Raw genomic sequence first — 27265 nt, 5'->3', positions numbered from 1 at the left:
CTCTGTCAGCCCTCCCTGCCATACATCAGGTCAGGCTCCTGCAGCTCTGTAATATTTGGCTGCCACCCCTGCTCGTTTCCATGTTTGATTGTTTTCACTGATCGTAACTGAGGATTCTCATGTCAGATAGTTACGACGCAGGAGTGAGAATGTGTGACAAAGAAGTAGAGATAGGGAGAAGAGAAGAGGGGAGTGCACGGTCCCTGGTACCATAATATGGAATAAAGGTTTGAGTTAACCCCATGTGTAAATAAACCAGTAGAGGAGTGTTTATTTTCACCCTTGCAACAGCCAGAGGCTGGCTCCACTGGGACTCCAGGTCCCCCTCTCCCATCCGCATAACACAACACTGCTGCCCTCATATTCTCGGCCCTTCTCCTCCACTCCCCACGCCCAAAATCAGATAAAATAAAGTATAATTGGCCAGATCAGCACAAGCTTGTTTTTTCTCACATTAGAGTTTATGAGAAGGAACCATCTTGTGTGGCCATAACATAACACTCTTTCTCCTCGTTATCCTCCCTTTTCCATCCACTCCCCCTGTTCTCTTCCACCAGTTTATGGGGGGCTGCAGTTTATCATGTTGCTCTCTGCAGATTCTTTACACTTTGAGCTGCAAAGATGAGATAGGGAGAGTCAGAACCTGGCTACGAGCCCAACTGGCTCTTATCTGTACCCAGATAAGCTCAGGCCTCCCTACTTCTCTCACTACGCACAACACGTTGCTATAAAACAAAATATAGGTCATAGAGTGTGTTGAGATTGTGTACATAGCACTTCAAATAGAAGATGCTGAGGTTTAGCTTTCAAACAGTGAAGCTCAAATGTGTTATGTCATCCAAAAACAGGGTTACTGATAGTTGAAAGGTTTTTTATTTGGTTTAAATTTGCTTTTCCCAATCCAAGTTATTTAACTTCTTCTTAACAAGGTCTATTTTTATGCCTTCTGTCTGAAATGACACACTGAAATAAATTAAGCATATCTTTACTACTACAAGGGCTGTGTGTATAATCTTTGTCTCATAAGAAAGTTGAGACGTGTGAAATTACTACAAAAGTGTCAGAATCAAGAAATATGCTACTGTGTCAGAGTAAATTCACCTGGAACACAGTAGAAAATGTAAATGGTTATCTCCTGCTAAAAGAAAACCGGAGGCTAGCAGCCCAGTTTATGAATATGAGCAGTTTTCCAGATGTTTTAATATAGATGTTAAGCAGGTAAATTTCTCAGGAAGCCATCGGCTGTTGTTGATGATGGACACCTCTATCAATGATCAGAGTCAGGAGAATCCAGGCATAGACCCCACATGTCAAACAAAGGCAGAGTCATAGAAGAAACATTAGCTTCTTAGTTTTTTAGAGCTGGAATCAAACTTTTCACCACAAGACAACAAAAGGAAGACATGATTTCTGATTCCGGCTGCTAGCTCTCAGAGTTTCTGTCCCACAGTGATGAGACAGATGTCTTTGTAACCAGCAGAGTCTCTGTTTTCACACGACATCTTGTTTGTGTGGTTTGCTTGAAGGGGGAGAAATTAGCTAAAGCTCTAAAGTGGACAGTACTTTTCTCATGTTTTTCTTACAAATAATTGCTTGGGATTTGAACCGTGTTTGGTTTGGATGTCAATGCTGGGTAGAGTCTTTTAGCTGAGTTTCTCCCGTCATGTTGCTATGCTACATGTTAGCATTAGTGCTTCCTAGTGTGTACTAACGTCTTCTGTACTGCACTATCTCAAGCTAAAGAAATTAAGTTAAGATTGACTTTTGTTATTGTCATTTTTCATCACTTGACCATGAAGTTAGATGGGCTTCGTCAGCGGCTGCCAGAGACAGAGGATAGACTCATTAAAGGGCAAAGAGATCTGATCGAGGCTCACAGAGAACTTCAGAGCTGTGCAGAGGAGCGAGACAAGCTACAAAAGGAAGCGCTGGACCTAAAACACCACCTGGGTAATGAAATGAAAGAAAAAGAGGCTATCCAAGTTTCTAACCAGGAGCTTAGAGCTTTTATCAAAAGAACAGAGAGTGACAACAGCAGGTAAAGCAGAGCCACAAAGTTCCTCTAAATCCTGCTGTAATGACTGTCTAACAATAGATTTTCTTTTATGTTTTCTAGCCTAAGACGAGCTCTGGAGGAGAAAGAACAGAAACTGTCCGTCTTGGAGGAATGTAATAGCTCAATGCACCACGAGGCAGCCACTCTGAGAAGCAGCATGAGAGAGCTGGAGAAGTCTCGTCTGCAGGGACGCAGAGAGCTGCAAGAGCTGCGTCGACAGGTGAAGTCTAATTTAGGTCAGTGCTTTCCATCTCATTTATGTCAAGAAAGTATGAATTTTAAGTAGTATGTGCCATCTTACTGTGAACAGGTAAAGGTCCTGGGAGGCGAGAACAGCCGGCAGAAACAGGAACTGCTTGAGCTGCAGGCTCGGGTATGTCAGGAGGAGCAGAAGGAGGAGGAGGCACGTTGCGAGGCTTTCACTCTCGGGCAGAGATTGCTGGAGTGTGAGACTGGCAAGGAATCAGCGCTAAATGAGGTAGAAGGCCTCCAGGAGTTGGTCTGTTAGGAACATGCTGGAGCAAACGTTCCAGCTTGGCCTAAAAACTCCAAGAATACTTGACATAATTACGTAGAGACAGAGCATGAACCATAACATGCAAAGCACTTTGCTGAAACAGTGATGCTCTATCTTCAATTTAACTTTCTGTGAACTGTTTGCGAAATACAGTGGAGCAACAACACATGAAACTCTGATAACATCACTTAATGTAATCCTTACTCAAAAAAATTAAATGTTCGTTTGTTTAGCAGTGTAGCAAGAAAATCTCCTTATCACCCATTAAAATCCAGTTTAAACCTCATCCAACCTATGACCTCATTTTAGGGGCCCCAAATTCTCATGACCGAATTGTGCAACTGAGTGCTCTTGAGTTGGCAAGTGAATCCATATATATATATGACAAGTGAGAAAGTATTTATAGCATGTGGACTGCTCACAATGAATTGCTCATTATGATGATTCATTAGAGGCCTGGATAATTCATCATTTTTTCCAACTAAGCTCAATAATGCAATGCAATCTTTAAACTATACAGACCTCATCATCTTCGAAGCATCTTAATCCTGAGGAATGAACTACTAAGCAACAAATAAGGGTTACATCTCAACAGTACATCATTAAACTTGTTTACCTCTGCATAATACAGTTTAGGAATTAAGTCCCGTTTCCACCAAAGGCATCCAGCTCAGGACAGGATGGTTTGGTTCAGTAATCCCTGATCTCTGTGGCATTTCCACAGCTAACTGTACCCTCACCTGGTAGGCAGCATATCAGCCAGATAGTGATAGCTGCGTCAGCTACCTAAAAGCTTGATGCTATATTGGTCCAACGCCTTCCTTGAATTATAATTAGAACATAAAACAAACGAGGAGAATGGTGGACATCCAGCAGTTTGTGTTCTTTCTTCTTGGCATGTGACTTTAAATAATCATGAAGCTGTTCCCACTTTGTTGTTATTGTCGAGTCGCACGGGAATTTGAACTAATTAATGAGTTGTAGGGGTTTGAGTTCCACCCTTTAGGGTCGGATCAGTAAGAATGGGACCCCAACAAAAGTTAAAATAGGATGGCTTGGATCGGATTTGCTGGCACCCTTCTCAGTTTTTGCCTTTAAAAACACAAAAATAAACTAAAACCGCCCCGTCCCATACTGACCTGGACCTGTTGGTGGAAAAGGGGTTTTATTCTCTGAGACCTTATTGATGAAGCCAAAACGCTTGTCATCTCAAACAGATGTTACAGAAACATGTTCTTGATAATTTCACAGTCAAACTACTGTTTTATTTATCATTGTTTACTTTAATGTTGAAGTCCAAACTGTGTTCATCCTTTTACTACACTGTAAAAAGTCTAGTAGTTGTTTTCTGTTTTATTAAACTCTTCTCCTGTGTTTCTGAAATATTAAAAAATATCATTAAGATTACAGAAATTAACTGTGTGGTATCGCTAATGTATATATATATATATTAGGTAACTAATGTATGTAATTAATAATATTTTAACACAATTAACATATGCACGACATAACAAACCCAAAACATCCGTCATTTCTCCGTTATGACGGCGGGACATGGAGGCGTCTAGAGGCAAGATGAAAAACACAATCCTGCTGACTATGAATGGATTTGACAATAAAAACATCATTAATAGAACAACACATGGAGGATGATGGTGTTTTAACACCCACACTTTTCGTGTTGAGAGGGTTCCACACCCACACTTGTTTTTTTATTTCTTTCTTTTCCTGCTTTGTGCACAAACATGGCTGGTGTAGTGGCTCGCTGGTCTTTTCTTTGTCTGCTCCTCCTCTTCGTCGCCTGTCGTGAATCATGACGGCTGACGGTGATCAGCTGATCGGCTTTTCTGTTGCTAGTACATCTCTCTTGGAGCGTTTATCGTTCAGGTGAGAAGGAGGAAACTAGCGGTTTAGTGTTCGTACCAGCACATATTTACCCCAAAGTATTGTTTTTGGCAGGACCCTTCTCCGTTTCAACAATATCAGCTGTTTAACTGAGCTATATTTTGCTATAAACATTTATATATTATATAAATATTTTTTAATAGAATTTTTTATAATATAAATATGACAACATACAGTATTATTTTATAATTTTTTTATAGAATAGATCCTAAATACTTCCTAAAAAGTCAAATAAGGTTAAACATAGAGGAAAGCATCACTGTACCTGTCTGTAGAAGTAAAATATTGTATGTGAACAAATGCGTCCCTGTTTTTTTAATAATTTGTCCATGAGTTATATATGTGCTAATGTCTTTCATTTAAGATTAAAAACCCAAAATAAAACAAAAAAAGTCCATATTACTGCAGTATTACTGTTTTTTTTTTTTCACATTTTCTACGGTGTACGTATATTATGGCTCTTAAATATTTAAAACCCAAAGGAATTCAAAAGATGTAGAGAAAAATAAACAGCTAAATGTTTGCTGCTGACAGAGTTTAGGAATGATTTGGCAAGCATGGCTGTGTCTTTAAATTATAAAACATAAATCATCTCAAAGGACTTAAGGCCCCAGTGTTATGACCAATACACCATTTAATCTACAGTCTAATGGAGCATGTAGAGAGGAGCTGAAACTATGCATGCCTTGTAACTCTGCTCCGCCTGTTTGCACAGGTTGCAAGGCTGCAGTGTCGTATGAGGGAACTGGAAACATCCGATCAGCAGAGCCAACTACTGCTGCAGGAAAAAACAGCTTACCAGCAGCAGAGTGACCAGAGGCACAGAGAAACCACTACTCAGCTGGAGGTAGCGTTAGAGGACTCCAGGACCAAAGTCAAGGAGCTCTCTGTGCAGGCTGGGCTTGCAGAAAACAAGGCCCAAAGTCTGGAAGAGCAGCTGAGTCTGAGTGAGACCAAATACAGGAGCCTGGAGCAGCAGCTGTCAGGACTGTACTCGGCCCTGCACCGCACTGTTGGTGTCAACTGTACACAGATTTCTGATAAACCTGGGTCACAAAAACTGTCCCTGCCTCCCTGGAGAAGACACCTGTATGTGAAAGGTATAAAAGGACATCACAATGTAATGTTTCTGCTATCTTTAAGGATATGAACTAAGGAGTGTGGTCTCATATCAGGGGGAGAGAGTGTAACAGAGGATGAGGAGTTGGAATCCGTTAACATAGTCCTACAGGAATTCCAGCAGGAACTCAGGGATGCACAAAAAGAAAGGGTATAAATAAAAGTAATAATAACTAAATAATGTGCATACTTCATTAGCAATTAAAAGTTTCCTTTTCTTTCTTTAGGATGAGGCTAAGGCTCAGATAGCCAGCCTGACTCAACAAGTAACTGAACTCAAATGCTGCCAAGAGAAGTCAGCCACCCAGCTGCTACTGCTGCAGAGATCTTTTAAACAGTCAGAGGAGGGTAAGAAATCCAGGGAGTCCTGTGAAAAATATCAGTTTTTATTCATCTTTATTGTTTTTTTTATTGTTGTTGTTTTATTTGTCCTCTTTCAGAAAAACGAGAACTGAAAGGACATTTGCACAAGGTGAACACTTCCCTTACTCTGCAGAAAGAAGTGGTACATCGTACAGAGCGGGACAAGAAAAACCTTGAGACAGAAGTGGCCCGGCTCAAGACTGGCTTGCATGCTGCTCAGACTGAGTCCAGGGAACTACAGGCATGTAAAAGGCAAAGAAACATTGAAAGAAATGCAAAGCAGCATCCTCTCTGAAACTAAGAAAATATTTTCCCAATTCTTCGATAGGACAACTTGAAGATCTTTCAGGGTTTAGACTCGTGTGCACATGCAGAACAGCAGAAGCTCAAAGAGTCTCTGGTGGCAGCAGAAAGCAGAGTGAATCTACTCGAGCTCTCCCAATGTACCCTCGAAGGTGAGCTGCAGAGGGCCCATCTGAGAGCAGCAGAGCTGGAAGTGGAAGCCGGGGCTCTGCAGGAGAGACTGAAAGACATGAGGATGAAATTGTGTGAGAGTGAAGACCGATGTGCAGCACTAAGGGTCAGCGAGGAGAGGCTGGTCACGTCTCTGTCTCGAGCTGAGCAGCATGAAAACCAGCTGAGAGGGCAGGTTCAGGAACTTTCAAACACCCTCAGTTACAACAGGACCAACACTGAAGCTCTGCAGGAGCAAACAACACGGCTGCAGGCGGCTCTAAGCGCCAGCGAGCAGGACCGGAGACTGCTGCAGGTAGAGCTGTCACCTTGTTACTTAACTGTTTGAAGATATTGAAGTAACAATATGTTGAAAACCAGCGTTTCTTTTTTTCTGTTTCATAAAACATGTCATTCCATTTTCAAGTGATAACAGAATTATAGTGCAGCTCTTCATGATTCTGAGGTCCAGACAGCGAGTTTCTACTTTCATTGGTTGCTGCCGGTTTCCTGAGCTTAAACTCAAAGCTGTTCATTAACTCTTTCTTTCAGGTTTTTAACCGTTAAAAGTCCACTAGATCTCCAGCGCCCCATAATGCTATCGCTTATATTGTCAACAGTTTCTCAGGAACAGTAGTGTGTAACTATGTGGGGTAAATTGTGATGAATTGCTTACCCCTTAGATGGTTTACAGAGGTTTCCCTGGCATTTATATACTGTTCAGGAGGTTTACAATCCAGCCACACAATGCAGTGTTTATTCAGAGACTCTATCTGGTAAATCCGTTATAAGACCATTATTTATTCCATTTTCATAACAAAAAAAGATCACTATCACTACTACGTTGCTATGAGACCTCTATTTTGACCTGGAAATGATGATGAAGCCACTTCCTGTCAAACTTTCCACCAATGAGAGAGCTTAAATTGACGGCAATGTCCAATGATGAGCATCCTGGATCAAAAAGTGAGCAGAAAGTTCTTTGTGTGTGTGAAAAGAAGAAAAATAATGCTCCTCTATGGCTGGAATAAAGCCAAGAAGACGTCTTTGATGCACAGTGGCACCAAAAATTAGCTGAGGTGGTTTTGTGAGGATGACAGGTAAATAGTAGCAGAAATAACTGTAAATGAGGAAAACGTGTAAATATGTAAATAGTTTCTGTTGTGTGTTTGTTTCAATGCCAATATTTTGTTTTCCTGAAAGCCAAGACTTGAGAGAATGATGTGCAGGTGAGAAAAGGCTTGGTCACTGTTGGTCTGATCTGTGTGATATTTCTACAAAGTTCTGTTAGTAATAAAATCTGTTTAGTTGTTCTGGTTGGCCTTTATGCTTCTATATCTACTGATACATTCATTTTACATCATTTTAGCCTAATAATCTGACAGCTGAGGCTGTCCTGAAAACATCATGTCTGCATGCTGGCTGAGATTAAAATGATTGAGCTTCTACCTGCATTTTTACATAAAAATGGGTTAAACATGGGTAAAGAGCAGAATTCAGAAAATCTTAGTCTTTGATGAAAATGTCAACTTGAGCAACACAACATGAGGATGTTTCCCAAAGCTGAAATGAGTGCTATAATTTAGGTGTATGTTAAGGAGAACTGTCTGCTTGTAGTTTGGACATGTAAATAAAAAAAAGTAAACAAAAAGCCCAAGATGCTTGTGTAAATAGAAAATCTATTAAATCTATTAAACCAGTTAGAAATATGAGCTGTGAAATCGCGATTTGATGAAAACATGATACTTTCCAACATGCATCTTACAGGAACGTCTGGATAAAACACGAGATGCTCTCTCAGAGAGTAAAAGCCGGAACCACACACTGACAGAGCAGACCCAGAACATTCAAAAAGCCCAAGAGGACTCAAAGCTGAAAATCTCTAATCTGGAGAAACAAAACAGGACACTGAAGCAGGTGAGTCACAGAGCTGAAGTTAAAAAGGGTGCACAGGCTGAGTCTCCATTTTGATGTGTTTTGTTTTATTTTTTTTTTTACTCAGAGCTTGAAGCAACAGCAGGAGGCTGAGTTGGAAGCTTCCCAGCAGCTGCAGAGAGAGAAGGAGGAACTGCAAAAAAATCTCACCAATCTGCAGAGCTCCTTGCAAAAGCTTCAGAATGAGAGGGCAGAGATGGAGAAGGCCCTGGCACACCTCAGCAAAGATAAATCTGCTCTTAGAAGGACACTGGAGAAGGTGGGATGGCTTCCTGCAGAACTATACTTCAATGCAGTGGTTTGATATCTTGCAAAATTACAGTAGCTTTTTTCAAATGTCCAAAACCCCAAAGTCTTAAACTGCTTTTTGGTTAGTGGAGCTAAAATAAAGAAAGTGCTGAATGTGAGGTGAAGCACTGAATTTATTAAGAGAGCCAAACCACAATTGGCTTCAAGTGTAATTAATGTATTTTAAAGTCAGTTCTACAACTGCTGGAAACCAGTGCATGAAACTGGCCAGTACTGAAGTAATATCCATTTAGTACTGGTCAGCTCCATGCTGCCACGTTCTGACACACAGCTGCCACGCCATTAAGACACATAATTGAGCTGTTACATTAATCCTTGCAGAAAATGATTAAATAATTTGCTCTGGTATTATATCCTTCGTTTTCTACATTGTGTAAAGTGGCCCTAAAGTGATGGAGACATGATACTGGACTGTGAGAACCACAAGGTTCTCTGCTTGGTCTCTGCTACACACATTACAGGATGGCACACAAGTGCAGGTCAATCATGGTAAAGTCGTTCACATTATGTCACCCTCGTGCTGCTGTTAGGTGGAGATGGAGAGGCTGAAGAAGGAGGAGGAGGCAGCGTCTGTTGCCAGAGAAAGAGTGCAGTTGGAGCAGGAGCTGGCTGAAAAGCAGGACCAGCTGCAGACTCTGCAGGTGAGGGGTTGCAGGATGAAGGGGCATGTAGCGGCAGAACAAATTATTTGAAATTTAAAACTTTAAGCATTTACTCATATTTATATTTGCACTGCACCTTTAAGGATTTCTTAAGTGAATGAGGCATAGATACAAATCTAACTTTGGGGGTTATGATAATAGGAAGAATATTTTATGTGACTCTGAACCTTCTTAAGAACTGTCTTCAGAGTCAGGCAGAGCCAATACCCTCACTGTTTCCCTAATCTCAACCACTCAACACAACAGTATAAGAATTTCCTGATCTTTAACTTTTTTATATTCTATTTCCATTCATTTAAACCTAAATTAACTATCTTCAGGCTCAAATCTCCCAGTTGGAACACTCTCATGCCCAGCGCCTCCTGGAGGTGACTGCTCGTCATCACCATGAGTTGGATTTGGAGACAGATCGTCTCAGGGACAGTCAGCTCCAAGCAGAATGGGCCTTGGAGAGCAGGGAGAGGGCTCATCGTCAGAGGGTCAAATGCCTGGAGGAGCAGGTTTCATAAGCCTAACTGTAGATCATTTCTAGTCAATTTGTCCTTAATTGATAATGCTTTTTTGACAAATCTATATTTTTTTACCTTTTTGTGTTTAATAGGTGGAGACTCTCAAAGAGCAGCTTGATCAGGAGACCAGAAGACGACAGACCTATTTCAGTCAGATGCTGCAGCCTGGTGTGTAGGCAGTGTAGAATGTGGCACATCTGTCTTCTGACTTTGCTGCTCTCCAGGCAGCTTCCCAGTAAACTGTATGTTTCAAGCTACATCCTCACTTTGGAGGCACACAAACGCACTCCCAGGGCGTTCGCAACACCACGTACAAAGGATTAGATTAATCTGCTGGAAACTCAACAACAACAAACAATGAGTGTTTTGTTAATAAATGAGCTGGATGTGCCAAATTGTTTTTAGGATTTCCTGTAGCTCACTATTGTTTCTGTCGGATTCTGCTGCATTGCTTCTAGAGAACAGTGATGAAAAGTTTTATAGACTTATTAGACTTATTAGTCATATTACTCGTGTCTTAGCTTTATATTGTGAATCCTAATGAGAATATAAGAATACTTACAGATATTTAGATGAATCATTGAATGATTATGGAATTCTCCGGTGGAGTTTTATTATGAGTTATGTTGATTGTGACAGTGTGTACAAAATGTCTAACCATGTTCAATAAACTGAGTGTATTCATGTGTATTTATATATTTTTTTGATTCATAAGACTTTCAGTTATGTTGTGAAAACCTTTCTGAGTTTAGTGAACCAGCACAGTTCCAGCTGTTAAATGTCTTTGTGGATTCACATTTACAGGTAAGAGATGCTCTCTCTTCTGTCTTGATTTTATTTTTAAATACAAGACAGCTGCAGAATCATAGATCTGTGGTTTTTGTGGATCTTTTCATGTTTCATTTCAGGTCCTACAACCATATTTTCTAAACAGTATATCACATCCATGTTTTCTCACAGTGTAACTGTACATAGAGGGAGTTTCACTGAAGAGGTGGAGCAGTGGGGGGACTTGTCAGCGTTTCTTTAAAGCAGCTCTTTGATTATCATAGATCCGCCCAGTGGTTATCCTGTTACCGGCCTCTTTTTAGCTATTGGCTGGAAGGAGCTAATTATGCAAGGTAGTGAATCCCTGTGGGGGAGGTGGGGCCAAAGCTGAAAGAACTCCTTTGGCAACCAGAATAGAGCTTTTATTGAGGATATTTCTAAACTGACCATCAGGGACCAAATCACTGGATTGTTTGAAGAAGAAAAAAAAAAACATCTCAGTTGAATCACGCTGCTCCCCCTCTTTCATTCCTTCCCTCGTTTCATTTCAGTGAGACGGAGAGCAGCTCATGCAGTGCCCAGCAGCAAGCAGAATGCAAAGAATCTACAGTATTCCCCCGTCTCACAGTAGAAGCCCAGTTCAGTGAGGAGAGGCAGAGGCAGAATCAGGGAACAGTCAGGGGAGGACTCCGGCTGCTGCGGCTCAGAGGACGAACGTACGGTCTTGTCCTGTTCTGCTCTGCACTTGTTGCCTGAGGTGTGTGTGGTAGTGCGCTCCTCCCTCTCTTCTGCAGTGCCTGCTGTCAGCTCCATCCCTGGGTGGCTGAGGCCATGGTGCTGGTGCTGCAAGCCCTGTTGTCCTGCTTCTGCACCCTGATCTTCCTGAACCTGCTGCCCAGGGTGGAACCTGCTGTGCCCTTGGAGGACTTCTACCCCTTCGGCCCGGACAAGGGGGACTCCCAGACTGTTGCTCAGGACGACGGAGGCTCTGGACTCCAGGAGATTTCTGTTGCTTTCCCCTTCTTTGGAGACAGGCACACAGGACTATATGTGAGTACAGCTGAGAGTGTTCTTTGCATGTTAATGTTTGTGAGAAGAAATTTGGCACAAAACCAAACACAACACGGAGATGCCTTTTGAGAGTTTGTATATGTTGATGTACTCCTGCATACTTTGCTGTTAAATCTCATTTGTACAATATCATGTTTTCCCATCATAGCTGGAACCATAATCCTCCATGTCTCTGTCTTCACTTACATCTGTCCTTCCCGCTCTCTGAGTCCACATGGGGTGGGGGTGAGAGATAAACTATCATCAGAACAAAGAGCTGTTTAAGGAAATGACAGTTTGTGTTCTTACTGCTGCTGCAGCATCTGTAAGCTGCTCTTTTTTTCACAAGGAGCAGGAGTGTAGAGAAAATATGCACGCCAGAGAGAGAGAAACAGCGCTCATGGGAGGAAGCTGAATGGTTTGACAAGGATTTTCGCACACCGCAGTGAAACACCCTTTGATCTGCCTTTGTCATGTATTGGGTTCAGTTCCAGCACATGGAAAGGCAGAACTCCCTTAAATCAACACCACCTGTTGTGGTTATGCATCCGCACTCACTCTCCAAGGTCTCCCCTTCCCCACTCACAGCCCGGCCTGCCTCTTCCCTGCACGGTCTGTGGGCAGGGGAGGCTGAGGAACCATGGCAACAATGGGCAAGGTCAAAGGTTGTCTTTCTAATCTAAGCATCGGAGGGTGAGGTCAGACTCTTAATGAAGAAATATTTCAGACTCTAATGCAGCACAGTCTGCGTAAAGACACCAAACAGTGTTTATAACTGGAGAGTTTGAGCATTCTTCTGCAAGTCAGAACTGCGTGCACACCACAGTATGTTTCTTACAGGTTCTGCAATAAATTCCATCTCTTCTCTTTAAAATAATACTGATACCCAGTAGTCTAATTAGACAAGATAAGACAAGTCACTGGTTGCTTGACTTGTCGATCTCAGACTAAATTATTATCTCAGAAAGAGATGAAAATGAAGGTGGTGCTCATTCTGATATGTGCTGTGCTAGAAGTTATGCGATATCCTGCAGCTCACTCTGCATCTCATTGAGTATAACACATCATGGCAGGCTTTTGAACTTACAGTCAAGCCGGCTTTAAATACCTCACCTGAATTCATTAAAATATTTGCTTTAAAGTGAGCGAGCCACAGGGTGATATTTGCACCCAGAGAGTTGCTTTGAACAGGTAATATTTCACTGAGTACTAAGAGGTAAACTTGTATCAGTAATTCCTCCCTTAGCCTTTTGGCTGCTGCCACCTAGAAGCTGTAGACCCAAACGGATTTTAGACGCTGTGTGGGGGTCGTCTTACTTTGTTATCATTACTGATGCGTTTTGAGTCTTTAAAGCTTTCACAGCAGATCCCATTAAAACCTTTGCCTCCCACTCTCTCTTTCTGAAACAAAATATCTTATTTTTTAACAGTTGCCATCAACAAACGCAGCAGTAGGTTCAAGGTCTGCCATAACTACGCAGAGCTTGGTTACAGTGATCTCTAATGTCACTTAACCTCTTCTTGACGAGAGCCCCCTGTACAGGAGGCAGCATGAGATACGTGCAGTACAGAAGATGTTTGCAGACACTAGGACGCATCAGTCCTAACATGTAGCCTAGCAAAAAGATGGGGAGAAACTCAGCTAAAAGACTCTACCAAGCACTGGCATCTAAACCAAACACAGTTTAAACCCCAAGCAGTTATATGGGAATGTAAGAAAAACATGAGAACAGAACCGTCCACTTTAGAGCTTCTGCTAATTTCTCCACTTCAAACAAACCACACAAACAATATGTCACATGAAAGCAGAGACTCTGCTGGTTACAAAGACGTCTGTCTCATCACTGTGGGACAAAACTCTGGGAGCTAGCAGCCAGAATCAGAAATAATGTCTTACTTTTGCTGTTTTGTGGTGAAAAGTTTGATTCCAGCTCTAAAAACTCTGCTAACGTTTCTCCTACGACTCTGCCTTTGTTTGACATGAATCATGAAGGTCCTGCTGGTTTCCATGGAGATGAAGGAGGTTTTATAGTGAAGGATTCACTCTTCCAATCATAGACTTTCTTGGGCTTCACTTCTTTCTGGATCATTTTTGTTGTTTCTAAGGTGAATGTGGGGGCTATCCCTGGATTCTTCTGACTCTGACCATTGATAGAGGCGGCCATCATCAACATCAGAAGATGACTTCCTGAAATATTTACCTGCGTAACACCTCTGTTAAACCACGTTAGGTTTCTATCCTCTGGTGCTCACTGAAAGTAATGTGGTTTTCTTTTAGGAGGAGCTAACATTACATTTTGTATTTGTTCCAGGTGACTTTACTCTGACACAGTAACACATATCTTGATACTGACACTTCTGTAGTAATCTCACATGTCTCAGCTTTCTGTAGAGACCAGAATTATAAATACAGTCCTTGTAATTGTGAAGATATACTTCATTTATTTTGGGAATGTCATTTCAGACAGGAGGCAGAAGAAATAGACCTCATGAAGAAGAGGTTAAAATCTGACTATAAACTTGGGTCTTTCCCAACTTCCAATCCTATTTGTGCCTCATGGTAACCAGGCTGTCCCTCTGTTATGGTTTGTATCTGGGAGTTTTCTCGTGTTGCTGGGATCTCTCCTCCTCCTCCCTGCCCTGCCTCCCCTCCTCCCACGCCTCAGATAGCATGGCAGGGGTCTTCCCCCTGGAACGGTCCAGCTGCTTTATCTGAGAAATGACCAATCACTTTAACAGAACACAGATGTATCTGCAAAGCATCTTATGAGCTTATAAACAATGCAGCTCACAGATTAGCCGCTCTTCCAGGCGATTAGTGTGAAGAACGTGAATGAGGACATCCAGGGTCAGGGAGGAAAGAACAAAAGTGCAAAAGCAAATGTGAGAATAGAGTTTATGATCAGACACCTTTCTTGTGCAGTGGAAAAACTGTCCGTAATTGAAAATAGACATGTCCGTTAAATTAAAGTAGGTTTGGTACAAGTCCCGCCAAGAGCAAGTTACAGTGTAACTGCACTCGTTATGGATTACACATGTGGAGCTCTGAAGAGCGACAACGCTTTGTGCTATTCTTTTCACTCACCGCTGTATGCGTCATTTCTTTGTACTCAGCATGGGTGCTTTTTTTTTTTACACGTGTATGGGATGAAAGGTGTGACTGAGCAACAGTTTATCCACCGCAGAGAAGCCAAGTCTGTCTAAAACCCTAAAGTCTTGAAGTCAACAATACCGTTAATGGAAAAATATGACTTTGGGGAATGTCTTTTCATCTCCAGCAGAGTTAGATGGAAGGATTGATATCACTTCCGAGTGTGCTGGTTAAACAAAAAGCTACAAGCAGGAGATGGTTTTCCTACTGGAGCGTAGAGGCTGGAACTTTTCTTTTAGTGCAAAAACAAGTTGTGGTTTTGTACAGGAGCTTACATACCAGACAACTTCCGCTGGTTGCTTTTTATTTGTGGAAGACTGGAAAGTCGCTGCACCCAACCAAGAATTAGTCAGGTACACAAGATGTTGGAAACCTCCATTTTTCTATAAAAACATTAGAAATCTGGTCTGCAGCAGAAGAGAACAGAGAACTAATCCACAGTGAGCATGAGGTTGATTTTGCTGTCAGCCTCATTTCACCTTGAATTGTGGATTTTTGTTTTTATCTGTTTTTTACTGCATTATTATTATTTTTTTTTAATTTATTTATTTTGCAAACACTTGTTTGGCACGGCAGTGGATTGATCATGGTTTGGGCTTGTGTTGCAGCGGGCAGCACCAAGAATATTTCAGAGGTCAAGAAAATAACAGATTCAATCACAACAGCTTAAAGGTACCAAAGAGCTGACCATCCAGTTGTCTGTACTTATATAGGACTTTTTTACCCAAAACGCTTTACATATACGTCGCATTCACATACTGACGGTGGAAACTGCCATGCAGGGTGCTCACCACGACCCATCAGGAGCAATTGTGCCGGGATTGAACCAGCAACCCTCAGGCTACAGGACGGCCACTCTACCCACTGAGCCATGCCGCTTTAATAGAACTGGAAATCTTTGGTGGAGATTAACTGAAAGCTGGTCCAAACTTTTGTCTCTAGTCCTTGACATTCTTTATCTTTATATTGTAAAGCTTTAACACAAATGTATAATCTTTTACTATAATATATGACTGAACGTCTTGACTGTTTTTCCCTTTTTTTTTTTTTTTTCTTTTTTTTTTGCTCAATTAATGCATCAAAAATATCTTATGTGTAAATAATTTTGCCCCTTTTATCAGGACAAATGTAACTTTCAAAATCTGGCAAGTATTTGATATTATTAACATTTCAAATATACATGAAGCAAATTTCTAAAGTTATGAAAACTGAATTAAACTTATAAGAATAGGAAAAGTAATTAAAAATAACAGAAAAAGAAAATAAAAGATTGCACAGAAAAAGGATGGGGGGGGGGGGCACAGGCACATGGGATTGGGAAAGTGTAGCAAACAATGTGGTCCACACTCCAGACCACTTTGTGGAAGAAATGCACCAATTCATTTTTGCCAACCACCAAAAAATATAAAGAAGAAGAAGACCTGCAGAACAGAGATCAGGGTTTATTGAAAACATCGAAGAGAGAAAAGAAAGAGGGAGACATGGAGAAATAGGTTACTGGGATGAAAGATGGCAGATATCTTGCTCTTGGTTTAACAGTAACTATAATTTGTATTTTTATGCTTTTAGAATGAACCATTTCTATCTACTTGCCGTGGGTCCACATGGCAGCTGCCATATTTGTGTCATTATTTTTGCTACGATGTCTCTGAATGGACAAACAACTCTGTGTTAAAGCTTTAAAATTGCAGTGCCCGCTTTGTTTTTCAGTGTTAGAACACCGTTGTTATAAGTAGCACCTTAAAAGGACCATTGAAGAAGACAGTACACATGTACACTATGCTGTAGTAGTTACCTGTAGTGCAGGTGGATATATAAATAACTTCATATATCCATCTTTACCAATAAATGTACTATACCTTTAAAGATGCACTACAGAACTTTCACAGATTTTCTCAGTGACTTCCTAACGACGACTAATCCAGCATCCATCTTGTATCATACCTGTGTTGTGAGATCTCTCCAGCCAGTAAAATAGATTCTTATCTTGGCTCTTGTCTCATCTCTTGCATTGTCCCCTTCTTCCTTCTTTTCCTCTCTTCTTTCGATAAAGTCTTTTTGTGTTTCTTTGCTGAATCAGCCACGGTGTGCATTCAAAAGAGCTAGCATATGACGCGGTGCGTAAAATGACACTCAGATACAACATCATGTGGCATCCCGGAATAAAATGTTGCATAATGTGGTGTTTCGGCCTTGGGATGCCAGCTGCTCCAGAAATACACATAATAGATGTCACTGTTCCATCAAACAAGAATCAAAAATAGCTGGGCCAGTGTAGCTGACATACAGTCGGCGAAAAGAACAAAGAAGAAGCCGCAATTAAAATATTTAATGGACATACAGACCCCCCCGTTGTCTACTTTGTTGCCTTTTTTGTCTCTTTCTGAGCATGTGGCCTGCAGAGAACGTTGATGTTTTTAAAAAGAGGCTTAAGGCCTACCTTTGTAGCTTACCTTTTAATTTATTTAATTTATTTTACATCATTTTATTTTAATGTTATTTTATTTTCATTTTACTCAACTGTACTACTTCTTATTTATTTATTCATTTACTTATTTATTTATTCATTCTTAGCTGTTCATATTGTATCTTAAGGTTGTTTAAGTTTAATTGTAACTCCAGTGTTTTCCTCGTCGGGATCCTCCCGATTTTGCCTGCTCGGTCTGGGGCTGCTGCTGCGGTGATTGCACCAATAGGGGTAGCTGGGGGCCTGCACTGCAGCCTTTTGGCTGCGGTGTAGGCCCCGGTTTGTCCTGATGGGGGTGGTTGCCGCTGTTGGACATGGGTGGACTGGCTCCTGGTGTGGATGGATCCCCATGACACTGATACTGTTTCCTCACAGCAGCATCAGGCATTTTTATCACTTTTAGTATTTTATAATAACATTCAGTTCAAGACAGAATTAAGAGAATCATGTTTGCATAGAATGGGGAGGGGGGGCTGCTTGGTGTGTGTGTGTGTGTGTGTGCGGCTGTGTGAAATATTTTAGTGAGTGTTTTTATCATTATGTATTTCCACTTTGTTTTGTTTTTAATATGCATGAATGTTTTTAATCATGTAAAGCACTTTGTGTTGCCTGTGGCATGAAAGGTGCTTTATAAATAAAGTTTGATTTGATTTTGATTTGAATTGATGTGCATCATGATCTTCTCCAGCATCGCCATGCTATCGTCTGAAACTGATGTCAGAACTTGAAAATGAACTGTGGAGTCTGTTTTGCCCCCTGGTGGATGCATTGCATACCTATGTAAAGGAAGCATAAATGAGCCTTTAACAGGTTCATTTCTAACTTTTTATAATCGGGTAATCTTTTTCCACACATTTACAGACAGGATTTATTGCTCTAGTTTAATATCTTTCTAGTTTATGGTGAGCCAGAGCTGAGGAGACACAGGCCCCGTAGACTGTAGTCACTGCCTTTGGTCTTGTCAAATAATTGGACAAGTTTGTAACTGTGAAATCTCCACTTTTGACAAGGAAAACTAATGTTTTCCTGAGCTGATCTGTGGGCACTCTTTTCATTTCGGGCTTGGCTTTGGCAAGAAAGTTTATTTTACTCCATAAATTGCAAGACTCAAAAGAAAACCACCCAAGCAAAATCCTGGATATATCCGGCAGAGAATTCCCCCCAAAAACAAGGGTGTTGCTCAGTGAAGTGGCAGAAGAAGGAAATATAGGGAGCCGGATGCTTCTTGCAGGGTGGACTGATGGCACTTCTCTCCCCTGTGATTCTGACCTTGGTCATGTTACAGCACAACACAAGGCTGCTCTGAACTCATTCACTCTCTCACATAAGTGTGATGTAGAACCACCCCTCAGTGGATGTCATATACTGGTTACAGCTTGGTGGGAATTCATGAGAATAAGGAAGCAAAAGCTCCAAGTTCAGTTTCAGTTTCTCTCAGGTTATTTCCAAGTCAAAGTAGCCTAAAAACCTCCTTACATGAAGGAAATACACTTGTTTAAACAATTCCAGATGCTACAAGAGATCAGATTAGGCAAATAAACATATCCCACTATTGGAATATAGATGTTATTTAGTGTTCATGGTTTCCCACACTAATTCTGGTGACTTCCAGACCGCTGCCACCACAGCTCTCCAATTTTATTGGGCATGTGGGTGTGGGAGGTTTGTATTTCATGTACATCCTCCCATTGATCCAGCCCCGTGCCCTCATTCTTGTTTTTCTCCCTGTATCAAATGGCGCTCTGGCTGACCCCCGGGCCCTGCCCCTGCAGTCGGTCGTCTTCCTCCCCACGTCGGCCACATTCTCACCACATCACGCTGATTCAGAGGGGAAGGCTGTGGTTGGGCAATTAACTGAGCCCTCGTGCTGTGCCAAACAAAACTTCCTCTGCTGTTTTTACAGCAAAGTCCTTCAAATTATGGTTTTCATGCATGCATGGAGCGGAGCTCAGCCATCTGACGTTGCTTTGTCACTGTCACATGCCACTCGGCCTGTATGTGAAACGTGGGTTCACAGCAGATTTTGGGACATGCAGGATTGGTGCCAGCTGGGACAGGCAGAATCCTCTCATGCTGAAAATAAACCAAGACAATGCATGAATGAAAGCTTTTCATGGGGATTCAACTCATTCGTCTGTAAAACTTTCCTCTCTAGTCTGGTTTAGCAGATTGTTTCTTATGATCCTTTTATTTGATGTTTGGGTTGCATACCACTGAATTTGGGAGGATGGGACTCTTTATGGAACTGTAAAGTCTATCACCATCATGACCAAGAGGTATCAAATTGTTGTTTTAGAGTGTAACACATAACACATTTCTTTACAACTTTACTAGTAAATAAAGCACAAACCTCTAAAACATCCCAAGTTAGTTTCCTGTGTACTCAGTCCAACTTATTTAAATCTATTTCACCACTTTATGTATCTCACTAGTCAGTATTCAGCAAAACAAGAGATTTTGGGACTCTCAACTGGCATTTGAAGCAGTAGTGGATCTAGACTTTTATGCATGGGGTGCCCTCGCCCCCAAGCAGTCTGGTTTACTGTCTGGTGGTGGTGGTAGACTGGATCCTTGTGTCTGACCACAATGACTTGTGCAGCTAGCTGCACATTAGGAGCTGTTAAAGCTGCTGAGATTGGGGCTGACTTGGCCTGAGCATCTTAACAAAAGTCAGCAATATCTCCCTTTCTCTTCATTCTTATATCTTCTTATACGAAATCAGACAGACTGTTTACAGGATATATTTCTTTGCATTTCCATGCTGTAGCTACTTTAAAAAGTAGCCTTACTAGCCTCCACGAAACTGGATCATGTAGGTGTTGCTTAGTCAGTGCTAAGTAATGCAGGAACTGATGTTCTCTTAAGCATCTTTATAGTTTATTTTTAGCTCCAATGTGAAAATCTTGATTACAGAGTAACTGGTGTAGTGATACTGGCGATCCACGCAGGTCTGGAAAGACGTTGCTGTCCTCCTCCTCCTCCAGTGACTTATCAATCACCTGAGGTGACACCTGGGGTAACCAATCCAATTTCAGAGGTGGCCACCTAGGTCCACCCCTAATTTGAAGTTCCTGTTCCTCAGCTCTTTTTTCCCCTTCAAAGTTTTAACTGAGTCAATTAAAAAGATGGGAAAAAAATTAAGATATTTCTGTTTAGATTGGAAACCAAAGTGGCTAGTTGGCTGTTAGACAGAAACATGTTTTTGAATGGATTGATCTCTGCTTTATGAGTAAATGACTTTTTTTTACCAATGTCTGAAGCATAAATTAAGACTATTTTATTTGTTTAAACTAAATTAAGATGTTAAAAAAATCCTCTGTAATCCTTCATCTTTACAGCTTTATCTGAAAATTGCTGATCTATCCATTCAGGTGAAATAAAATCATTTCTGTATTTTGCTCTGAGTGAATCTGTAGCCAAGGAGAGGATAGATTCATTTATTTGGTTACTTTACTTTTGGCAGGCGTCTGCGGATTTCAAGACTGCCAACACGCTTCCTGGTGTGATGACTTTGCAGGTGCATGAACAGCAGAAACTGGATTTTCTCAGCTGCTCAAAATACGGAATGAAGTTAGCGTCTGTTTGCTATGTAGAAAGTGCAAACATCCGTTATGAGCGCTTTCGCTGCCCAATGCAGGAGATTATTTACTGAGGTCTGAACACTGTTTGTCCACCTTTACATGTCCTCTTCATCACTTCCACTCTAACTCCACCTAATCCTATAAACAAGTCATAGCGGTTTAGTCTGACATGTTGAGAAAACTACTTTGGTATATTTTATTCAGGTGCACTAACTCATAACTACATTTCCTCTTCAGGTTAACAACAATGGCCTTGTGTCTTTCCTGAGGGAGGTGTCTCAGTTCACACCTGTAGCTTTTCCAATTGCTGGGGACAGAAGAGTGGTGGCGCCGTTCTGGGCTGACGTGGACAACCGTCGAGCAGGGAGAGTGTACTACAGAGAGAGCCAGGATCCCTCCATCCTGAGGAGGGCCTCGGGTGATGTCAGGACGTACTTCACAGAGTTCTCCAACTTCAATGCCACCTGGGTCCTCATCTCTACATGGCATCAAGTCACTTTCTTTGGAGGAAACTCTCAAACACCGGTATAAAACTACACTTTATTCTTGCAAAAAAGCAGAAAAAGATGGAGTAAATCCATCAGTGAGCTCCAACTCTATCTGATTTTTTGTAAGTTTTATGTCCTTTAGCTGTGAAGCACCTGATACAGTCTTTGCCAGAGTACCTTGAATTTAAACACTTGATTCTTCTCCTGCAACCCACAAAGAATTTTTAGGGTCTTCATTGGTTTTTCCCAAGTGGGGGTGGGGGAGGTGGGGGAGCACTTTTATCCAATGAAATGTTCAGAAAGTGGGATGGATGGATGGATGGATGGATGGATGGATGGATGGCTGGATGGATGGATGGATGGATGGATGGATGGATGGATGGATGGATGGATGGATGGATGGATGGATATGATGGAATGGAAATAAAACTAGTTGAGAAATTAATGCAATCTTTCCTTTTTAAAAATGTTATTTTTCAATATAGACATTTATTGAACATCTGTACATTTTTAGTTATTTTAATTATTTACTTAAAAATTATTTCATAGCCAAAATATTTTTAAAAGGCATTTTTATTTATTTAGTTGTTCAACCTTTCCAATGACATCTCTGAATATTTTGTTCACCTGGATGAACAACAGCCGCCCCGGGAATGTCTCCAGCTGTTCTGTTAGATGAACAGATTATTATTACATTTCCTAGAAATTATTCATTAATTTTCATTAACCTTGCTGTAATGCTTTTAATGTTTTATGTAAAGCACTTTGAATTGTCTTGTGCATAAAAAGTGTTCTACAAATAAACCTTCCTTGCTCATCTTCTGTCCAGGTCAACACATTCCAAGTGGTGCTCATCACAGATGGAGAGCTTTCCTTCACGATATTCCAGTACAATAACGTCACATGGACGACAGGCATGCACGCCAGCAGTGGAGGAAATGTAGCTGGGTTGGGAGGGATTGCAGCACAGGTAAGATCACATAGATATCTGACTGTGGTGACAGTCAGGACACACATCAGTTTGGGTGATACTACACTGAAATTTAGTGATCTTTTCTCATGTCGGTCTCTTTGTTGCTCTCCTCCCAGGCAGGTTTTAATGCTGGTGATGGCTCACGTTATTTCAACATCCCTGGTTCTCGCACCGCCGATGTGGTAAATGTCGAGGAGACGACCAACGTGGGCTACCCAGGCAGATGGGTCTTCCGCATAGATGACGCTCATGTCGAAGTGGGTGGCTGCAATAACTCCGGTGAGATTTGCTCCTGAGAGATTTGTTTGTGAAGTGCTCTTTGTTCATTAACAAAACTGTTTTTGGGGATTATTTGTCCAGCTTTGGTGTGCCCGCACCTGCGTCCGTGCCTGAACGGAGGCCAGTGCATTGATGACTGTATCACAGGCAACCCCTCCTTCACTTGCTCCTGCTTGGCTGGCTTCACCGGTCGACGATGCCAGATCGGTGAGTTATGGTTGACATTGCTTCCTGCTCTGTTGCGCCTGACGCACACTGCATGCTGTGAATGACTACTTGTCTACCTGAGATCAGCCAGGAAAAATAATGTCAACTTGTAAAGAAAATACTAGTTTTCACTGGACTTTCCAAAGGGACACCTGAGTATTTCCTTAATACCTGTATGAGTTTCATGCCAATCTGATGCATTCTCCTTGGACTTTAACCTACCAGATGTTTCCTTCTAATTAAAAATATTATACTACCTCCTTTGTGCTTTTCTCTGTTGCTGCAGATGTCGATGAGTGTGCTTCAAATCCATGCCAGAATGGAGGAACTTGTAAAGATCAGATTAATAGTTTCATCTGTGAGTGTCCTCCAGGGTACACGGGGATTCACTGTGAAACAGGTACAACTGAGCCAATGCTTAATGTTTATGGTTACATTTTCATTTCTGTTTCTCCATATATTCTTTTTCCTACCAGATGCAACACCAGTGTGTCCATCTCTTTGGGACTGGGTGTGATCTTTGCACGAATAAAAGCATGTTGAAGTTGCGTTTCGGATGAAAAAGCTGGATTTTTTGTTGGATCAGCACAATTAATTCATGTAACTGAACTGTTTTCATAAAGTAGTTGTAACTTCCGATTAAATGAAGTACCTCATGCTCCTGTCATACAAGTTTAAATGGCACACGAAAATCAAGTCAGATCCTTAGTAAATATGTTACATTTACTCTTATAAATCTACATTTGGGGCCACATTTAGTTTAGTCTTCCTCACTAAATTAACCCTTGTGGGTAATTATTGATTTTTTGTTCTTTCAGGTAATTTTTCCCTCAGTTTTTTATTTTGTTTCCCCATTTTTATTATTATTATTATTATTATTATTTTATTTTTTCGTTTATTGCAAGACAGTGTTTCTTTTGACGAGTCTTTAAAATTTAATTTCAAACACATTTAAAGGCCAGCAGGACAGCAGGGACAAATTTTGGGTCATTAGTGGAGAAAGACGTCTTCTCCCCAAAACTGCTTTAACAACATTATAGATGAATATTTTTTAAAATCTTTTTTTTGTTTTACTAAATCAATTAAATTTTTAAGCAAAATGACTAAATATGTAATTATTCTAATTATTTGAACCCTTTGAGTGTCAGTTTGATTGCTCAAAATGTTTTGTGTTTTTTTTTTTTACAGTAAAACAGTGACATCATGTCATCAAACTGGCATTTTAAGGGTTAATATAATTTAGATAATTACATATTTGCAGTTTTGGGGGGATTACCATTTTGTCCTATAGGGGCCTGAAAGGGTAGTAAATTAACGGGACCCACATGGGATAAAAACATTTGATTTAGGTGGAAATAATTTTTATAATTTTATTACATTCTCCTTATAAGTTTTTAAGTGTAGCATGTTGTGCTCAAACAACATGCTACAAGTTCAACTAAAAATAAATCACAATAAATTTTGCCACAAATTTTTTTGTATATTTAAGAGTGATTTTAAAATAAAACCCCAGTCATAGGAAAGGGCTTTTTTGACATCTAATGACCCAAAAAGCTCACTAGAAAAATGAAAGTAAACCAGAGTTAAAGCATTTGATTTAGGTGGAAATTATTTGCATAATTTTATGTTCATCTAACAAGTTACTTTTAGTAGTGTAGCAAGTTATGCTCAAACAACACAATTTAAAAGAGTTCAACTAAAAAGCATGGTTCTATTTATTAGAGGCTACACGTTCGACTTAGGATAATACCACAGAGGCCCAGTTGGTTTTTTCTGATGTATTTTTGCAAGATTGTGTTGGTCAACATGAGGACAAATGCAATATTTTACAACAGAAGATAAAAATGAAGCTCCTGAACATTTTTATTTCATGTTTATCTGCTTTTGTCAATGCTCACAATTCTGTCAAGTTATGGAAAAACCTTGAAACTTCACGGCTTACAGTAACTTTTGTTCATTGTAAAAAACAGAGGATAACTTCTTGAAATATACAGATGCAATCAAGAAAAATAGTGTTTTTTTTTTTTAAATAAATATATATAACTGCTTACTGTTAGAGCTGAGCCTATTTCCTCTGATTGATTTCTGCATTTATTTCCTCATTGGTTACCTACACACACATACAAAACTTTTTACAGTATCCAGCCTCTCTAAAGCTTCTGTGCCTCTTCCCACAGTCCAGCCTGTGGAGATGTATCAAACCTCGTCTAATACCTTTCGCAGCCAGCAGCACATACTTGCAGCGTGAGGGGAGCTGTGTGGCGGATATATTAATCAGCTGAGTAAATATTCCACGAGTGTGTGTCTCTGTCCATATGTGTGTTGCAGACATTGACGAGTGTGAAGACAGGCCATGTTTTAACAACGCGTCGTGTGTACAAGGCACCGGCAGTTTCACCTGTGTGTGTGAGCCGGGTTACACTGGTGTCCTGTGTGAGACAGGTGAGCAGGGTTCCTCTCAGTCCTCCCTCCAGAGGAAATATTTTCTACTGCTTTCTACATCAAACTCAATCTTTTGGCAGATGTTTCTGTCCAAAGAGTTTCCCAGTCCAGCTAGACAAATGGGTTATGCTTGAAAAGATTTAAAAACAGCTTTTCTCTTTTTTTTTTCCTCGGGTCACACAGCGTAGCAACGAACCATAAAGAGAAAGTTCACAGCAGTCAAGTCAGTAGGCAAAAAAAGTCCTTTCCTAATCGCACTTGTGCTGTGATCGATTGTTAATGAAACCTAAATCTAGTGGGGAATTAAACTCTAAGGCCTTGCGCAGCTCATGAATCCTCGCTCATACATGAGACCAGATTAGTCTTAATTCCACACACCTGCTCAGTGAAATTCTATACTTTCATAAGAAAAGTCCAATCCTCCTAATCCAGCTTAGTGTCTTGAACAACAGCCTCCAAATGTACCACTGATTAATTATGTGTTTATCCTCCAGACATAAATGACTGTGAATCGCAGCCCTGTCTGAATGGAGGAGAATGCATCGATCAGCTGACCAACTTCACCTGTGTGTGTCCGGCTGCTTTCACAGGAGTGTTCTGCGAAACAGGTAGGGATGACAACTTGTCACACAATGCATTTACAACCCCTTTTTGTTTAGGTTCCCTAAACCCTGGCATTTTTCAAACCGAAATGAGCTCCTCGAGGGCCAGTGTCCTGCAGGTTTTAGAAGTTTCCCTGCTTAAAACACCTGATTCAGACTTGTGCAGAGCTTGATGTGAAGCTAGCTAGCAGGACTAAAAACTTACTAAAAACTCTGCGTTATGGACATGATCTGTTCAATAAACTGACCTGATTTAAAATTAAATTCAAATTAAAGAAAAAGTCATGACGTTTTCATAGACTTAAGTAAGCAATGGAATAAACAAACATGGTTGGTATTACCACTGGAATAAATAACCTACATCCTGAAGGACATGTGTATCTGTCATCTCACGCGTGAGAATCAGGACACCCTAAGATAGATGGATGGATGGATGGATGGATGGATGGATGGATGGATGGATGGATGGATGGATGGATGAACGGACAGAGATTTTTAACTTGTCTTTGTGTATAAAAAAAAATCAAATTTAATTTAAAACACAACTCAAATGAAACAGTAAAGTGATAAATACACGTTCTGTAGATAAAGTTAAGATTTCGTGTGGTGATAGGTTGGGGGTAAAAACTGTCTGCTTGTTCTTGCTTTGTGGGACCGGTAATGTCTGGCTGGAAAGACGAGTTCTTTAAAAGTTTTTTTTTTCCTTCTGGAAGCAGCGGGAGATAAAAATGTCTCTCAGGGCAGGTAGTTGTGCGTTTATTATTCCCTGTGCAGCTTTGATGATTCTCTGCAAGGCCTACTTGACTATGGTTGCATTGTGCTGCAACTCATTAAAATCATTGTTAGAAGAATCTAACAGGAAGTAGATCAGAACCGAAAACCTACAGATCATTACAGATCCTCAGCATGTCTGTTGGGCATGGCAGCTCATAGTTAGAGTCCTAGCAGGCTACGTTCAGGAATACTACTTGGCCATTACACTTTATTATTTATATTGTTATATTATGTATATATTATTACTTTCTGACATCTAATTATGTGAATAGTTTTGGGTTTGTCTGAACAAGTTTTGAGTTTTTCCTTCAAGACGTCATCGAGATTGTTTCTCATAATAAAAAAAAAAACACTTATACAATATATGAATAAGGAATAGTTGACATGTGACTTTCAATTATATGTTTAATTATATATAAACATATACCATTATATTACATTATTATTGGTTCTGTGTAAATAGCTAAAACAGGGATATTCAGCTGGTAGCCCACGGGCCAGAACCGGCCCGGCCCAACATAAGCATTAGCTTCTTCTTGCTCCCTTTTAAACACAAAATGGTTGATAATATTTGGACGTGATCTCATGAGCTGTTAACATCATCGTTTACCATGTTAGTATGATGGCTTTTCTTTTATCCTAATTATTATTATTT

At 40.6% G+C, this 27265-nt stretch overlaps 2 protein-coding genes across 6 annotated transcripts in view; both read left to right on the top strand.

Moving 5' to 3' along the window:
- crocc2 (ciliary rootlet coiled-coil, rootletin family member 2) overlaps positions 1 to 11255 on the top strand; it is a 37368-nt gene extending 26113 nt beyond the window's left edge. Inside the window, exons 24-37 of one of the 3 annotated variants that reach the window (XM_042006545.1) lie at positions 1800 to 2038; positions 2117 to 2276; positions 2367 to 2429; positions 5194 to 5578; positions 5654 to 5748; positions 5825 to 5945; positions 6038 to 6201; positions 6289 to 6729; positions 8181 to 8330; positions 8416 to 8607; positions 9188 to 9298; positions 9640 to 9819; positions 9921 to 9996; positions 11148 to 11255. In XM_042006545.1, the coding sequence (XP_041862479.1) occupies positions 1800 to 2038; positions 2117 to 2276; positions 2367 to 2429; positions 5194 to 5578; positions 5654 to 5748; positions 5825 to 5945; positions 6038 to 6201; positions 6289 to 6729; positions 8181 to 8330; positions 8416 to 8607; positions 9188 to 9298; positions 9640 to 9819; positions 9921 to 9996; positions 11148 to 11227 (2457 nt within the window). In that variant the 3' untranslated portion in view covers positions 11228 to 11255. Of the gene's footprint in view, positions 1 to 1799; positions 2039 to 2116; positions 2277 to 2366; positions 2535 to 5193; positions 5579 to 5653; positions 5749 to 5824; positions 5946 to 6037; positions 6202 to 6288; positions 6730 to 8180; positions 8331 to 8415; positions 8608 to 9187; positions 9299 to 9639; positions 9820 to 9920; positions 10499 to 11147 lie in introns of those variants that run through there. The other 2 variants (XM_042006543.1, XM_042006544.1) reach the window with 2 other exon arrangements.
- Positions 11256 to 11424: 169 nt separating this feature from the next.
- The window catches only part of sned1 (sushi, nidogen and EGF-like domains 1), a 38197-nt gene continuing 22356 nt past the window's right edge, over positions 11425 to 27265 (top strand). For 2 of the 3 annotated variants that reach the window (XM_042006547.1, XM_042006546.1), the window contains exons 1-8: positions 11425 to 11646; positions 21083 to 21370; positions 22163 to 22303; positions 22423 to 22585; positions 22667 to 22792; positions 23079 to 23192; positions 25121 to 25234; positions 25729 to 25842. In XM_042006547.1, the coding sequence (XP_041862481.1) occupies positions 11428 to 11646; positions 21083 to 21370; positions 22163 to 22303; positions 22423 to 22585; positions 22667 to 22792; positions 23079 to 23192; positions 25121 to 25234; positions 25729 to 25842 (1279 nt within the window). In that variant the 5' untranslated portion in view covers positions 11425 to 11427. The remainder of the gene's footprint in view (positions 11647 to 21082; positions 21371 to 22162; positions 22304 to 22422; positions 22586 to 22666; positions 22793 to 23078; positions 23193 to 25120; positions 25235 to 25728; positions 25843 to 27265) is intronic. The other variant, XM_042006548.1, reaches the window with a different exon arrangement.

This window comes from Melanotaenia boesemani, chromosome 14, assembly GCF_017639745.1.
Source record: "Melanotaenia boesemani isolate fMelBoe1 chromosome 14, fMelBoe1.pri, whole genome shotgun sequence".
NCBI lineage: Eukaryota > Metazoa > Chordata > Actinopteri > Atheriniformes > Melanotaeniidae > Melanotaenia > Melanotaenia boesemani.
The sequence above is the reverse complement of the archived record's forward strand: the minus strand, read 5'-3'. Positions and strand labels throughout refer to the sequence as shown.